General features: G+C 32.3%; 1 protein-coding gene across 1 annotated transcript in view; it reads left to right on the forward strand.

Annotated features, from left to right (window-relative positions):
- The first annotated feature begins 730 nt into the window (after positions 1–730).
- The window catches only part of LOC126690005 (WAT1-related protein At5g64700-like), a 29,787-nt gene continuing 13,886 nt past the window's right edge, over positions 731–16,631 (forward strand). The window contains exon 1 of the mRNA XM_050385152.1: positions 731–915. Coding sequence (XP_050241109.1) covers positions 731–915 — 185 coding nt within the window. The remainder of the gene's footprint in view (positions 916–16,631) is intronic.

The following is a 16,631-nucleotide window of genomic DNA, read 5'->3' on the forward strand; positions in this document are numbered from 1 at the left end:
AAAAATATATAAAGGCATTAATGACTTATGTTTGACATTACTTATTTTTAGAAAGTTGATAATATGACTGTTAGTATTATCAATATATATATATATATATATACTGAAGCCTCTGATCTCTCTATAATTTTCCACATCAACATTTTTTATTTATATTTTTTAATTTGATTTAATTTAAAAAAAACGACTCATTAAAAAAAGGGATAAAACCCTTTTTCGTCCCTACATTTTCACACGATTCTCACTTTGGTCCCTAACTTTTTTTTTTTCACCGCTTTTAATCCCTATCCTGAAAAACGCGTTTCGTTTTAGTCCCTGACGTTACATCAGAGACGGAAATTGCACAGCTGGCAAACGGAAAAAATTAAAAATATTAAAATAATACACACAAATGCCACGTCATTTTTTAAAAACAAAAAATTAATTTGTAAATTTTAACTAAATGAAAAAAAAAACTGAAATAAAAATAAAAACCTAGAAAAGTAAAAAAATTCAAAAACCCAAAAAATTCAAAACCCATAAAGAGAACAAGAACAAGAACAAACCCAGAAAATTACTTTTTAATCTCACTCTCTCTCTTCCTCTCACTTTCAGAGTTTCTCTCTTTCTCCCACGCTCTCTCCTCTCTTCCTCTCACCTTGAAAGCTTCTCCTCTCTTTCAATATTGGCTTTTGGGCCTCAGATCGGCGTGGAGGCTTTGGGTAGGTGGGATTCAAATCGTCATGGTCCGATGGGATTCAAATCGCTGTGGTCCGGTGTCTACTCATGGGTCGCCGTGGGTGAGGTGGTCGTGGCTCGTTGTGGGTGGGGTGGTCGTGGCTCGCCATGGGTGGTCTTGGCTCGTTGTGGGTTGGTTGGATTTGATGGGTTGGCTGGGTTGGATTCGATGGTGGCTGGGTTGGATTGGTTTAGCTGGTAGGTTTGTGGCTTGGTAGAACTGAAGGGTATGGATCTTGGGTCTTGCGTGGGTCTCTGAAAACCAAATGGGTTTGCTGAGAGCTTCGGGAACTGTGATGGGTTGGCCGAGGAATCGATGGTGACAGAGCAGAGTGGCGGTGGTGGCGGTGGTAGGAAGAAGAGAAAAGAAGTGAGCTCCGAGGATGTTGGTTGTTCGGTGGTTGTTGGTTTGTCTCTCGCATTCGTTTTTCTTGCTTTTTTGTTTTGTTATGTTGAGTCATGTTATCTTTGTTTGGTTGCTGAGAAAAGGGAGGAAAGTGAAAGCAATGATATGAGAAAAAAGGAAAGATTTTTGAGTCTTTTTGGGTAGGTTTAAGCTTAATTGAGTACTGGGTTTAAAGTAATGAATCAAGTCAGTGGTTTGGGTATGGAGTTTTGGTAGTGATAGTGGTACAAATTTTCTAGGATTGTTCTTGTTCTCCTTTTCCTTCTAGGTTTTGAATTTTTTAGGGTTTTGAAGTTTCTTACTTTTCTGGGTTTTTATTTTTATTTCAATTTTTTCCTTTTTTTTAAATTTTTTTTATTTCATTTAGTTAAAATTTACACAAAACATCAAACACAAAAATCAAATACAGATTTTCGGAATATAGGTTTGAATTTAATTTTTTGGGTTTTAAATTTGCTGGGTTTGTGTTTTGTTGATCCTGTTCTTGCTGGGTTTTAAATTTGCTGGGTTTGAAATTTGTTATTCTTGTTGGGTTTGGTTTTTATTTATGTTTTTAATTTTTTTATTTAGTTAAAATTAATAAATTAATTTTTTTTTAATTTAGAGGCTGACGTGGAAAGCCACGTGGACACAAGGTGCATTATTTTAATATTTTTAATTTTTTCCCGTTTGCCAGCTGTGCAATTTCCATCTTTGATGTAACGTCAGGGACTAAAACGAGATGCGTTTTTCAGGATAGGGACTAAAAGCGGTAAAAAAAAGTTAGGGACCAAAGTGAGAATCGTGTGAAAATGTAGGGACGAAAAATGGTTTTATCCCTTTAAAAAAAAAACACTTTAGGGTTAAGAAAAAAAAAAGACTCTGCTTTGGACTCTCTCTTATATATATAAAGACTTGAAATTTACAACTTGTGTTTCACTGCTAAATTTGATTCATGGGCATTGGGTTTTTGTGGAGGAGTGTATGGAAAGGATAATCCAGGCAGTATCCATGAGGGTGACCATCAATTGGAGAGTGTTTCCTCTCTTGATCTTTCGAATAGATGTATTCACAATTTGATTAGTAAGGTTCAGGCAGTAGTACTTCCTTCAAGTGATTCTTCTTTGTTTATATGCTTTATTTTATTGGCAACTAACGATTCAATCTTTGCCCAAGTCTTCCTCGCAAATTAGATCTGGACTTTTAATGGAGGTTCTGATATGGGCTTGGATCTCTGGTTTGATCGTGGGTTTTCGATGGGGTTTCTGATGTAAGTTTCTTATATTGTGATGGTTAAGTTATTTGGATCTATAGTTAGATTATATGGATGATATTGATAATGGTTTAATCATGGTTGACATTGGTATATGCGGTGGGGGTTGGCCAATTTTCTTAATCTTTGGTGGCTGACTTTCTTCCATCCTTGGTATATTGTTTATGCAGTGATTTTCTTTAATCTTTGGTAGGTTTTTTTTTTTTTTTTTTTTGAGAAAAAATTCTTTGGTAGTTGATGTTGTATTAGAAGAGATGGGAGTGCGTTAGAAAGAGAGTTTTTGATCGGGTTTTGTTTTTAGGGAGAAGGAGAGTGTTTTTTTTTAAAAAAAAAAATTAAATTTCTAATCAAAATTTTTGTTTTTTGTTTATTTAAATAATTCTAATGTGTAAAACTATGGGAGCTCTAAAAAATGTCAAAGGCACATTAGTCGCATATTCAACAAGACATAGATTCAGGTAATACATTTTTTTTCTCTTTTTATTTATATTTAATACTTGCAGACTAGGCTACAATAAAGTTCCTCATGTTATAAATATAAATGTAGGGATGAAGGCCCAGAATGACATGTTGGGCCTTGGGCCTTTGTCTGGGACAGCTGAATTGTTCGAGGAGAAGCAAGTAGTTATCAGGATTCCCCATTGAAAGACTTATAAATGAGGGACGAACGGAAGGTGATCTGAGGAGAAGCTCCTCCTTTGATACGATGAAGACAACTCAAGCACGTATTCCAGCAATTAAGGTAACCCTCCAGGAAGCTCTAGCGATAGGAACGTGTCTCATGAACGTGCAAGAAGGATGGAAACTCAAAAATATCTAAAGAAAAGCTACTATCACCACATTAAATACACTACAGCTACTTTCCTGGCCGCATTTATGTGGAGAAGACCTCTGAACAGTGCTACCTCGGCGAACACAACTCATAGATAGTCAAAGAGGGTGTCTGATGGGACAGATACTCAAGTAAGGGCTCAGATGATCAACAAGTGTAGGATCAAGATGGTCCAAAGAGGGCTATATAATGTGAAATACCCTCCATGGGAGAAAGAGGAAAAAACGGTAAACAAATCTGTAATAGAGCTTTAAGAGTAAAATATTCAAGAATCAGCATTCTCGGACCAATCCGAGAACATCATTCCTTAACAAACTTTTGTTATCTTTCTCTTTTTAGCATCAAAACCTGTTTTTTTATTATTTGGTTCACGTAAGCCCAGTTTTTCAACCCATTCTCTATAAATTTATTGTTTTGGGCTGTTTTGGGCTTAAGTCCATATACTCGTTGAGCTAGGAGTCTAAATCAGGTCCTTACAATAAATATTATGAGTTAGGTAGTCGGATCAAGGTTTGATCAAGTAAAGAAGTTTTATTTTTTTTAATTTAAGTATTTTTTACTACGAAAGTTAAAAAAGTTTGTTTGATTGTATAAGAATAAGAAATAGTGAAAAAAAGAGTTTGAAGAACTTTTGAATCAATCTAAACAAGAAAGTTAAATATATAAATATATATATATATATATATATATATATATATTCTTTCATTCGTAATCCTTATAGTTATCGTGATTTTTTATTTAACTTTTTTTTAACTACATAATATACATTTGTTTTTCAAGCCGTTCATACTAGCCACACTTCTCCTTCTCAAGCTATGGTTTCAACCGTTCATACTTTCTCCTTCTTTAGCACTCCTTCTCTGGTTGCTACATTTGAGAAATCAAATTAAGGTTAGGCCTTTTCTATTTGCTAAATTTTTCTATTTGAATATAATATATTCAATCAAAACTTTGTCTCCTAATTGTATCCTTTTATGAGGATATAACCAAGTGTGTTGTTTACAAATTATTGTTGTTTTTTTCTTTCTTTTTTATTTATTTTTAATGTTAAGATAGTCTTAAATTTGTGGTTGAAATTAATTTCTCTTTTTTCTTCTAATCTGTGTCGGAGTATCTTCAAAGGGTGGATTTCCTTAAAAGCTAGCCTGGTTCTTAAAAACCAATTGATTATACTAAATTACCAAAAAAAAAAAAAAAAAAAAAAAAACAACGTTCTAATTCCATGGATAGTTATTGTGGGGGCCAACTATTTAGAAGGTAATATTAAAACTGTATGAATTGGGCCTGTGGCCCAATCCGAGGATGGTTAAATAAGGTTATAATGGGAATGGTATAAAAAGAAGAAGTAAAGATTGTATGTGATAGTCCAAAATACATCCGAGGAGAAAATTCATCTCGGAAACGGAGATTCGAGGTCAGTAAGAATGTCTTATCATCCCAAGCATCCTTCAAGGTTGCATCACAATTAAGAGTCGGGCATTGGATAAGGGATGAGCAAAAGGTAGCAACAAATATCTTCAAAATCTACTACCTTCGCATTAAATACTTCCCAACCAACTCTCTGGCTGCATTAATGTGGAGGTGATACCTGAACAGTGATCAAGCAGCCTTACAGCTACTAATTGATGGTTCTAAGAGGTGTTGGATGGGACAAGAAGGAGTTCCTAGAATCCAGTCTACATGTGTATGGTAGGGATGGTACCTAGATTGTAATATATAGCATGGGAAGGTGACCTAAAAAAGGGGGATCACAAGAAAAAAGAAAAGAAATCTTTGTAATAACATTGTGAACTCTTGGGACTTTGTTCATCAACAAAACATTATAATATAAGCTCCTCAGGCAGTGCCGAGAACGGATTTTCTCATTTTACTTGTGTCCAACAACCTTAATTCACCAACTTTTATTGTCTTTCCTCTGGAGTAAATCTAGTTCTTTCATCCACGTTTTACAAATTCATTGTTTGGGCTTATTGGGCTGAAATCCAATCCTATACTAGGTCCAATCCAAATTCAGTCCCTACAGTTATAATTTTTTCCTATTTGTAGAAATACTGAAAACCCCTAAAATTAATTTAAGGTTTAGGCTCTTATTGAAAATTTGAAATTTGATTTCCTTTAAACTCATATTCCATTTTAATTAGAATTTAGAGGTGCATGATGTTTAAAAAGTAGTCACACATTTGTTTTATTTTTGTTACTAGAAATATATGTGATTTTAAATTTAACTATCTCGTGCATTGTATGGATTAGCGACTAGTTTACCATTAGATCTGATAGAAATTAGTGGTTAGAGTAATGTGTAACTCTTGTTAAATTACACCAGGTGTAATTGGGTATATACACACTAATGTGATTGGGTTTTGTAAAGATTGTGGTGGTCTTTACTACACAAGTTACAACAGTAATCATGATTGGACCATGTGTCTTGTAAATTTTATTTCGGCAAATTACAACTTACCTACTTGTAGTTTGAAATTTTACACTTTACCCACCTGAGATTTGACCGAAATTTAAGTTGCTTACCCGTGATTTGAAATCCCATGATGCAAGTGTTTTGCTAGATTCTTTTGTTATCTTATTTGATCTTGTATTTTATGTTTTTTTATGGTTTTGTGTGTGTGTGTGTGTGTGTGTGTGTTTTTGGAGGAGATAGACATAAAAGTCTAGCAAAATTACATGTTTAGCCCTATTTTTAACAAATGTGGGTTACAGAACTCTAACTAAACTAATCTCAGGTGGGTAAAGTGTCAAATTTCAAACTACAAGTAGGCAACTTAAATTTCAGCCTAACCATAGGTGGGTAAGTTGTAATTTGTCTATTTTATTTATAGATATGATAGAATTTCAACCATGTGATTATTTCATTGTGATTGCTTTCTATCATCAAGTTAAAACACTAATATGTTTTTGGTGTAGATAGAGTTCGAACTATAGATCTTTTATTCGATAACAAGAGACTTTATCAGTTGAACTAATTAAGAGTTTAAGACTCACGTGTCTCTCGCAATCATAGGCGTAGATGTATCAGATCATCTAGACAAATACTTTGTAAATCACACTTATAGGGATTTAGAAAGAGATGATTCCTTCCTTTTGTAATTTGTTTCCTTTCATGTTTTTCGAATAATTCAAGTTTACTCCAGAATGAGGGGGGGGGGGGGGGGGGAATACTAGATCATCTGAAAGATTACGTCAAAGAGTATTTGCTAATTATATTTAGTAGTAATTATTTATGGGTCACGAGTGTCTTAAGAGCACAAGTAATAGAATAATAAATGCTTTCTAAATTAAAAATGACAATAAATGCTTAATTATGTGCTATAATGTATATTTAAAAAAAAAAAGAAAAAAAAAAAGAAAAGAAAATACACTTGTCAAGTGTCTAAGGACAAAGGTTATGGAATAATAAATGCTCAATCAAAAGCTAGAGTGCATACTTTTCAAAAAATAAAATATATTTGTCAATAATTTATTGGCTTGCATATACAAATTCATTGCGGTTGTGTGTGTGTGTTTTTTTTTATAGATGCTTGACTGTTTATGAAAAGTTTGATTTTAATTTTTGGAAAATATATATGTATTATTTAATGGAGCATTAAATACACCTTAATGGTTTGTAAACGGTCATATTAACTTGTGCCCTTAGAACAATTGTTAATAGACTATATAAGGAAAATTTTGACACTACTTTCATGGAAAATATAAAAAAAAAACCATAAAAAAATTAATTACATTATCATTTTCCCATATAATATTTTAAAAATAGTTTCTAAACCATTCTTAGGGCATTCGTTAACTTTTCCTTCTTTTTTATTGGATTGTATCTATGAACAAAGTTATGGAATATCTTATCCCTTAATTATATTGATAACAATTTTTTAATGCAATTTGAGATTTTATTTATTTTATTGTAAACCATTCCATTTGGGAGGACATTATTGAATCTAAATATGAGATTCAATACTAATTTCCGGCCAATTCTACTCTACTCCTCCTTCTTCCTCTTCCTCAATCCAAATAAGCCAATAAAGACTAGATGAACTTTGAAAATATTTGGTAATCCACAGACGTGATTATCACATTCATAGAGATGCATTGTGCAAATTGTACGAATTAGAGAATCACCAAGTGTGGTGCAATTTCTACCTTGCAAATTTGCAATTATGAATGACTTTATTAAATGATAATTAGATATTATTATTATAATTATTGTTAAAAATTAAAAAAACTAAAATGCCAATTGGAAAGGCAATGAAAATGTGATGAAAAATATTAAAGTTATTACAAATTTTACTACGGAAGGTTTCTAAATTTTACTACAAAAGGTTTCAGCACTCCATTAAACCACATAAAATGTAAAATAATGGACATAGTCACATAGATGAAAGGTCATAAAATAGAATGTTTTTACAAAGTTTATGGATGAAAAACAAATATTTCATAAATTTTAGATATGAAATAATATTTTATACATAAATAAATGTTAATTATTTCTTTTTGATTGTTGACACATTAGTTTGTAATATTTTAAATAGTAAAATTTTTAACATAATTGATGTGGGGGCCAATTAATTAGGAAGTACTGTTAAGACATTGTTAACTGGGCCTATGGCTCGATCCGAGGACGTTAGACCATCCGAGGAGGTCCAGATAAGATTATAAGGAGAATGGAATGAAGAGAGGAGTAGAGACAATATGAGATAGGTCAAACAAGTGTTCGAGGACAAAAGCCCACTCGGCAACAAGTGTCCGAGGACAAAAGCCCTCTCGGCAACATGTGTCCGAGGCCGATCTGAGTGCCATATTATCACGAACTTACTTCAGAGTTACATCATCACTAAGGGTTAGACGTCGGACGATAAGAAAGGAGAAGGGCAACAAATATCTTCAAAAAGTTGCTACTTCCGTATTAAATGACTCCCAACAACTCTCTGGCCGCATTAATGTGGAAGTGATGCTTGAATAGTGACCAAGCAGCCTTACAACTACTAGTTGATGGTTTAGGGAAGTACCAGATGGGATAGGAACGAGTTCTCCGAATCTAACCTACATGTGTGTGGTAGGGACGGCACCAAGGCTGGAATATATAACATGGAAAGATGTACAAAAAAAAAAAAAAGAGGAGCATAAAAAAAACGAAAAAAGACTGGAACTCTTGTACAATTTGATTATTTAACAAAACCATATGATACGTACTACTTGGACTACTTCAAGGATAGATTTTCTAATTTGAATTGCATCTCATAGTCTGAAATCACTAAATCTAATCGTTTTTCTTCTGGGATAGAACTAGTTCTTCCATCCACGCTCTACAAATTTATTGTTTGGGCTCCTTGGGTTTGAGCCCAATCTTGTTTTGGGACCAATCCAATTTCAGTCCTTACAATTGACATTACACAAAAGTGATTGAAATGGAAATACAAGTGATAATAAATACTAAAGAAAATGAAAAGGTATACATAGATACTGTATTTTGTAGCCTTTACGACTTAGACCGCTGTTCCCCAATGATGGTAATACTCTAAAACCTAAGGTTGGTTTAAGACCCAATCTCATGAAAATTGACTTGAGGAAAGTGTTTGTAGAAAATATAACTTGTTTTTGGAAGAATAAAATTATTTTTGGAAAAGAAAGGCTACGAGAAACCCTAGAGTGTGCGCACGCATACATGCGCATGCATACACACCCATTATATGTGTACATAGGCTTATGGCATGCGTGCATATGTTAGGGCTTTAGAAACTATGTAAGGAAAGCTTTTTGCACTTAATTTTGGTACAAATCCCTATTTTTCGACTATATAAATTCATAAAAGACACTTTTTCAAAGGAGGACAAAAATAGTTGTAAAACATACAAGATTCGCTAGAAAATAGTGAATCAAAGAGGAAGTTTTTCACAAAATATCCTGAAGTCAAATTTTTCTTGATTAGGACATTTTTTGGTCTTGATCTTCACTAATCCATTTTTGATTTGGTTGTGAATAGATTGACTGAGGGGAATTGTCAAAATTAAGTTCTAAAGAGTTCTAGTGTTAAGGTAAAGTTTCTAACTTTGTCTTTCCATTTTTCTTTTCTTTTCTTTGTTTTTGTGTATGTTTAAGTGTTTGTAACATGTTTGTTTAGTTTAGGTTTACTTCGTATTTATGTATAAAGTATGTTAGGTTGCTAGATTTCTTGTTTTTTGTGTTTTTCTTTTCTATGTTTTTGGGGTTATGATTTTGGGTGTGTATACGTGCACATATTTCATGCATGTGAATACGCATACTCGTAGTATGCATACGCATATAGTTGGAATGTGCACGCATACACTTGTCTGGAAACCCTAATTCATTTATGTTTGTTCTTTCTTTGTTTTATTCACATGCTTAGCCTCTGTTTGATCTAGTTTTCATATTTATAAGCATCTATCTATCTGTTTTGTTTTGTTTTGCTTTGTTTTATCTCTCTTATTGCTTATTAGGGTTTTTAGATTGTTTGAATACCATAAACATGCATATGGATATGAACATGCATTGATGCATAAGTGTTGTTATGTAGTGAGGTAAGTCATGCATAATCACATCGACATGCATCTGGTTTAGATGATAAGGATGGTATGGTTAATGAACATGAATATGCTTAGTTAAATGCCATATGTTAGATGCTTAGATGTTTAAGTATGCTTGGTCCAGATCTGTTTTATGATGTTTCTGCCTCTGTTAATATATGCTTAATGCCATGATAGATGAATGTTAGGCTTAGGGATGATTATGCCATGCTTATTTGCTTTAGGTGCATGCTAGAGTGTGTGTGAGTTAGAATAACATGTTAAATTTTCCATAAATGAGATTAAGACTTAGAACACAATGAGTGGAGGCTGACCCAGGGTCGGGTGGGGTTGGGTGCCTAATACCTTCCCATTCCCATACCTAAACTCCGGATACGTGCTTTGGTAAAGATCAGTCATTTCACAAAAGGATGCTATATTTATGGTTCCTAGACCTAATCTAGGTGGCGACTCTATTTACACCCTCTGCCATGGTCCACCTTAGTCCAAGGCATACTTCCCACAAAAGGGGGATGACCCGTTGCGGGCACTTGTGTGGGTTGCTGGGTTTGTGCTAGGCTTGTGGGTGGGTTGCTGAAATCGGTTTGGTGGTTGTGGTGGTGGTGTTGTGGTGGTTGTGGGTTGAAGAGAGGGAGAAGAAGAAGAGAGGTTGTGTTGGTTGTGGGTTGGAGAGAGAGAGAGAGAGAGAGAGAGGCCATGATTTTGGTGGCTTGAAGAAAGAGAAGAAGAGAGAAAATAATAAATAAATGAATAATATTTAGCTGTGTTGTGAAAAATAAAAGTATTAATGTAGGGTGAGTTGTAAATTAGTGAATTAAAGTAGATAAAGTAACTTCTACTTGGTGCTAAAAGCTAAGTTTTTAACACCATTAATACTGATACTCTAGGATGATGGAGATAAAGATGGCTGGACAAGATTGATTATAAGAGAGAAAATTATTTATGTATATACAAATAAATACCAGATACTTCATGACATATACAATAACAATCCAAAAATAATAATAAATTATTATGCCTATTTATTACCTTTTTTTTAATCATAACCAGTGATGGCAGCATGTACAAGGCACGTGCTTGCTTTATTGGAGGATTTCATTCTACTGATATCACTTACCGCTAAATATATGCAAATTACACAGTTATATATTACAATCCTTTACAGTTCCTTAAACCCATCTAAGATTCACATTTATATAGTTCATGTACGTGCAATATTACATGATTGAACCTTTAGTTATCAATCAAACTTAAACTGCTAAATTTAAATTTACAATTTTTATCCTAAGCTACTAATGAATAAACAAATGAAAACATTAAACAACAACAAAACTAAACACAAATTTTCCAAAACCAACCTCATTGCTCACAACCAAGCCTTCTCCCACAAAGGGCTCAAACTTGCCACTGACCAACAAAGCACAAAAGCAAAAGCTACAATCAGAAACACAAAACACAATCCTTTCTCAAAACTCTAAAATCTTGACCTTTTGGCCAATGTGCCTCTTAAAACACAGCCAAACCATCCCAAAATTCAATTCTTTTGTATCATCATAAGATTTATAACATTCTTATTATTTTGGAACTCTCTTGCACCGTCTTTCTCTTTCCCCTTGCCTTCTTTTTCTCTTTATTTTGTTTTCACACTTCAGCCAAACGAACCGTTTTGGCTCCATAGAAAACAAAAATTGACCAAATGAAAAACACTGTAGGTGGAGCTCTCTCCTCTTTTTAAATGTGAATTATATTGCTGTGACAAACAAGGACAATATTTTAAAATTATGTGGCATGGAATAATTTTTTATTTTATTTTATATATATTTGCAAATATTGAACACAATGGGGATATTTTGGAGCTCAATTTTTATGTACAAAAATCCTTAAGCCATACTGCAACCCAGTACTTGAATCATACCTTTATAATAACATGGCAAAATCTACTCTTAACAAGACAAAGATGCTATTATAAAAGGTCCCATAACTATTCATCAATGGCAAAGAACCTCAAAAACTTAGATGTTCCATTGGTAAAGAGTCCAGCTGTCGATCTTTGTCCTGCTCACATCTTTGTCAATCAATGGAGAAGAGTCAGAGAAACTTGAAGCAAGTCTGAGCTGATTGGGTTGCTTTTAGGTCTATCCCTACAGTTAATATAATTACCTGTATAATCTAGTAAATTTTACTTTCTTAGTATACAATATTTGATAAAACCAGACTTTAAAAGCTAGTCAACTTAACTCAAAGAAAATAAATATAAATAACTAAAAACAAATAAATCACCATGTGGTGCTTATCATACAAACCCCACTACCACTATTAAAATATAACAAACAAACATCATTGTCTCACACTCCCCCCAAATCTTTTAATGTAGTTCACAATGATCGGTTTTAAATCCAAAGACTCTCCCTACACACATACGACTAATGGTCAAATCACATTAATAATTAGTCCTCCACGAACTTAAGGGATGCTTCTAAAACATTTATACAACAACGACATAGAGCCTCGGTCACCAACTACTCCTATAATTGTCTAGCATAGATAGGTATATGACACAGTCCTAAAGCTTGAGTCAATAAGGCTGAGTTTATAGTTGTGTTTCTACAATCATGGTTTAGATTATTGTATGATCAAATTAATGGTTCAGATTATGTTTTGAAACTAACTAAATAAAATATCATCACATCACATCTTAAAAATAAATGGCAAGAAAAAAGTAAGGGTTTTGTCAAACAAATAGAGAGACTTTGGTTCAGGCATTTCGTCAAACAGATTGAGGGAGCTCATCGCAAAGGTGTCCAACCTGTGAAAGAGAAGATAGTTGGAAAGTTGAAATTGTAAAGATGATAGGGAATTGGAAATTTATGAATGCAGGAAAACATTGGTTCTTTGTATAAATCACACTCCTGTATTCCATTCATGACATTTGTATAAAAGCAGCTTCCAACAGTGCCTAGCAGTCTCCCAAAGCGACGGCTTCTTTGAAGAACAAGAACATATACGCTCCAATCTTGCTGGAAGCGGAAGTCAAAAACGGAGCCGCCATGGTAGTTTGGAGATGGGCACAAAATCTCACTTCCTGGGTTATTACAAAAACTCCCTATCAATTTGATTTCTCTTGTTTATCTCCTCGTTTCTCATTTCTCCTTGTCCTCTCTTCATTAGAAATGGTGAATTTTACTAAAACCAATACGCACCGTTTTGGCTCACTTGACTAAACCAAAAAAATACTGTTCCTTCGCTCATTCACTCTTTTTATATATAGTTTTTTATATATAGTTAATAGAAATAGAAATAGAAATGTTATACGCTTCAAAAAAAAAAAAAAATAGAAATGTTATAGGCATAACATTTCTTAATATTAAAGTTTTTTTTTCCTCATCCAAACTAAATGTATAGGCTCAATAAAGGACAAAAGCTATACCAAACCAAACTTCAATAAAAGACAAAAACTACACTAAACCAAACTTATTGTAGAAATTAGAAAAGCTATTCACGCTTTTTATATAAATATTAGTTAGGGCAGCAAGTGCAAGACACATGCTAGTTATGGGAAAAAAAAAGTAGTGATTAAGATCAATTTTAGATTTTATTTTTATCACAAAATAAAGATATAAATCATTTGATTTTTAAAATACATAGAGATTTATATTAATCAAAAGAGGCATTAATTTTAAGAATTTTGATAATTATGTCATAAAAAGTTAATCTCATTTGTATAAGACTGTGACAGATTCCAGTTTAATATTTTATTTTTGACCTATAACTTACACATCAATAGTTGTGAATATATTGTAATAACTACAAAATGTCACGACATTTTTAGTTGTGCTAGATCTCAGTATAATATTTTATTATTTTATTTTATTTTATTTTGACCCATAAGGAATTGACACAGGTGTCACAACATTTTCATAATATCTCTATATATACATTATACTTAATTACAATATAAATTTATATTGTAGACAAAAAAAAAAAATTGGCAAATTTTGTACACATTTACAAAATTTATACAATATTTACCATTTTTTGTGCAAATGTGTATAATATTAACCACTTTTGTGTATTTACAATGTAAACTTGCATTGTAAGTACAAAGTAAACATATAAAGATCTTAAAAAAACAAAAAAACAAAAACAAAAACAAAGCTCAAACCAACTAGCATCCTTGAAGGGGTAAAAAAAATGTACCTCACTAATTGAATAAACCAAAAAAACACTATTAATGAGCCTTTGGCTCTTTTTATATAGTTAATAGATATGCCAGTTTACATAAATATTTAAAAGAAAAAAAAAAACACAAACCGATAATTGGAAAAAAAAAAAAAAAAAACTTTAGACACTATAGAAATTAATGTTAAAATATTGTGGACTTAACATTTTTTTTCTTTGGTCTATAAGAAACTAATGGTCCGTTTGGATTGAAGGAGAGGGAGGGGGAGTAGAGTAGAGTAGAGTAGATTTAGCACAAAATTAGTTTTTTTAGCTAAATCTACTCTACTCCCCTTCATTCCCCCTCCTTCTCCCCTCCATCCAAACAGGTCATAAGATCTCAACAATTGTGAAAATATTGTGATAACAATAAGTGTTGTAACATTTTCTCAAAACATTTATTTTTAGTTGTGGTTGGTCATAGTCTCATATTTTATTATTTTATTTTGACTTGTAAGAAATTGACACGTCAATAATTGTGAAAATATTGTGAAATTTGTTGTGTCAGTATAATAATATATATATCAGCTTACATAAATATTTAAAAGGAAAAAAAAAACACAAACCGATAACTGAAAAAAGAAAAAAAAACTTTAGGCACTGTAGTTACCGTGCCAGTTGAATAAACCAAAAACACTATACAATAAGTGTTTTAACATTTTCTCAAAACATTTATTTTTAGTTGTGCTTGGTCACAGTCTCATATTTTATTATTTTATTTTGGCTTGTAAGAAATTGACACGTCAATAATTGTGAAAATATTGTGAAATTTGTTGTATCAATATAACAGTATATATACTAGCTTACATAAATATTTTAAAGAAAAAAAAAAAACCACAAACCGATTACTGAAAAAAAAAAATTGCAGCTATTGTAGCTACAGTGCCACTTGGCATTGTAGCTCCACAAACGGACAAAAACGAAGGACTCACGAAACCAAAATTCACAGTACAGAATACTGTAGTGGCATAGCCGCTTTTTATATAGTTAATACAAGTGATCTCAAAGTATCAAACCAATGTCAATACATATAAATGAAAAATAAAAAGGGAAAAAGAAGTTAGCTGAGACGCTGAGTTTTGACTCACCAATTGACTAACCAAAAAGACCTCTTCGCCTTTTTCATACTAGTTTTGCGTGTTTAATTGAAAGCCTCTGTTTCTTCTTATTTAGGAAATATAATATTAAGATGAGAAGTGCTGCATCTACACCATTTCTACAATACTTACACAACAAAATCTAATATGGTATTTTGTTATTGATTCTAATTTGAGCTTGCCACTGAAATTTTTTCCCCATTAATACTAGTCAGTAATAATCTGTCATTTATAATTTTATTGTAAAAGTATTATAAAAATGTTATAGTCATAACATTTCTTAATATTAAAGTTTTTTTTTTTCTTTCTCATCCAAACTAACTGTTAGGCTCAACAGAGACAAAAATTATACCAAACCAAACTTCAATAAAAGACAAAAACTACACTAAACCAAACCTACCGTAAAAAGCTATTCACGCTTTTTATAGAGTTAGACGATCTCAAAGTATCAAACTAGGGGTGTGCAGAAAACCCACCGACCCGTCAAACCCGACCCGACCCGACCCACCGGGTTGGGTCGGCTTTTAAGGCTTGTTGGGTTGGGTTACCAAAAAAATTATTATAGCGGGTCGGGTTGGGTTTGGGTCATAAAATTACAAACCCGCCAAACCCGACCCGACCCACCCATATTTAATATATATTTAAAATATATTTTATATTTAATAATTTAAAAAAAAATCAATTGTAGGGCATTTTTATTTTTATATATATATATATATATATATATTATATATTTAATAATTTGCATTTCCTCAATTCCTTCTACTAATACTAATTTAATATATATATATATATATATTATATAATTAATAATTTTTTTTAAATAACCAATTCTTCCTATCCTATATAAAAGCCAATTAGTTCACACAAACTCTAATAAATTACTATTATTGTTTAGTCATTAGTGTTGAGCCTTCAAGGAGTTACATTGATACTAATCTTTAGGTTTTTTTTAATATATTAATATTTATATTTTTTTTTCTACTCAATTTAATAATAAATAAAAATTTGTCAAACCCATGGGTTCAACCCGACCCAACCCGACCCACGTGGGTTGGGTTGGGTTGGGTTGAATTTATATGATGGGTTGGGTTGAGTTGAATTTTTTTTGACCCACCATGGTGAGTTGGGTCAAAAAATTCCCTCAACCCGACCCAACCCGACCCATGCACACCCCTATATCAAACCAATGTCAATACATATAAATGAAAAAATAGAAAGGGAAAAAGAGGTTAGCTAAAACGTTGAGTTTTGGCTTAGCAATTGACCAACCAAAAGGACATCTTCGCCTTTTTCATACAAGTTTTGCATGTTTAACTAAAAGCCTCTGTTTCTCCTTATTTAGGAAATATAATATGAAGATGAGTAGTGTTTCATCTACAACATTTCTATAACACTTACACAACAAAATCTAATGTGGTAATTTACTATTGGTTCTAATTTGAACTTACCACCGAATTATTTTTTTTTCCATCAATAATAGTCAATAATAATTTGTCACTTATGATTTTATTATGAAAGTATTATGAAAATATTATAGACATAAAATTTCTTAATATTA

Source organism: Quercus robur, chromosome 6 (genome assembly GCF_932294415.1).
Source record: "Quercus robur chromosome 6, dhQueRobu3.1, whole genome shotgun sequence".
In the NCBI taxonomy this organism is placed as follows: Eukaryota; Viridiplantae; Streptophyta; class Magnoliopsida; order Fagales; family Fagaceae; genus Quercus; species Quercus robur.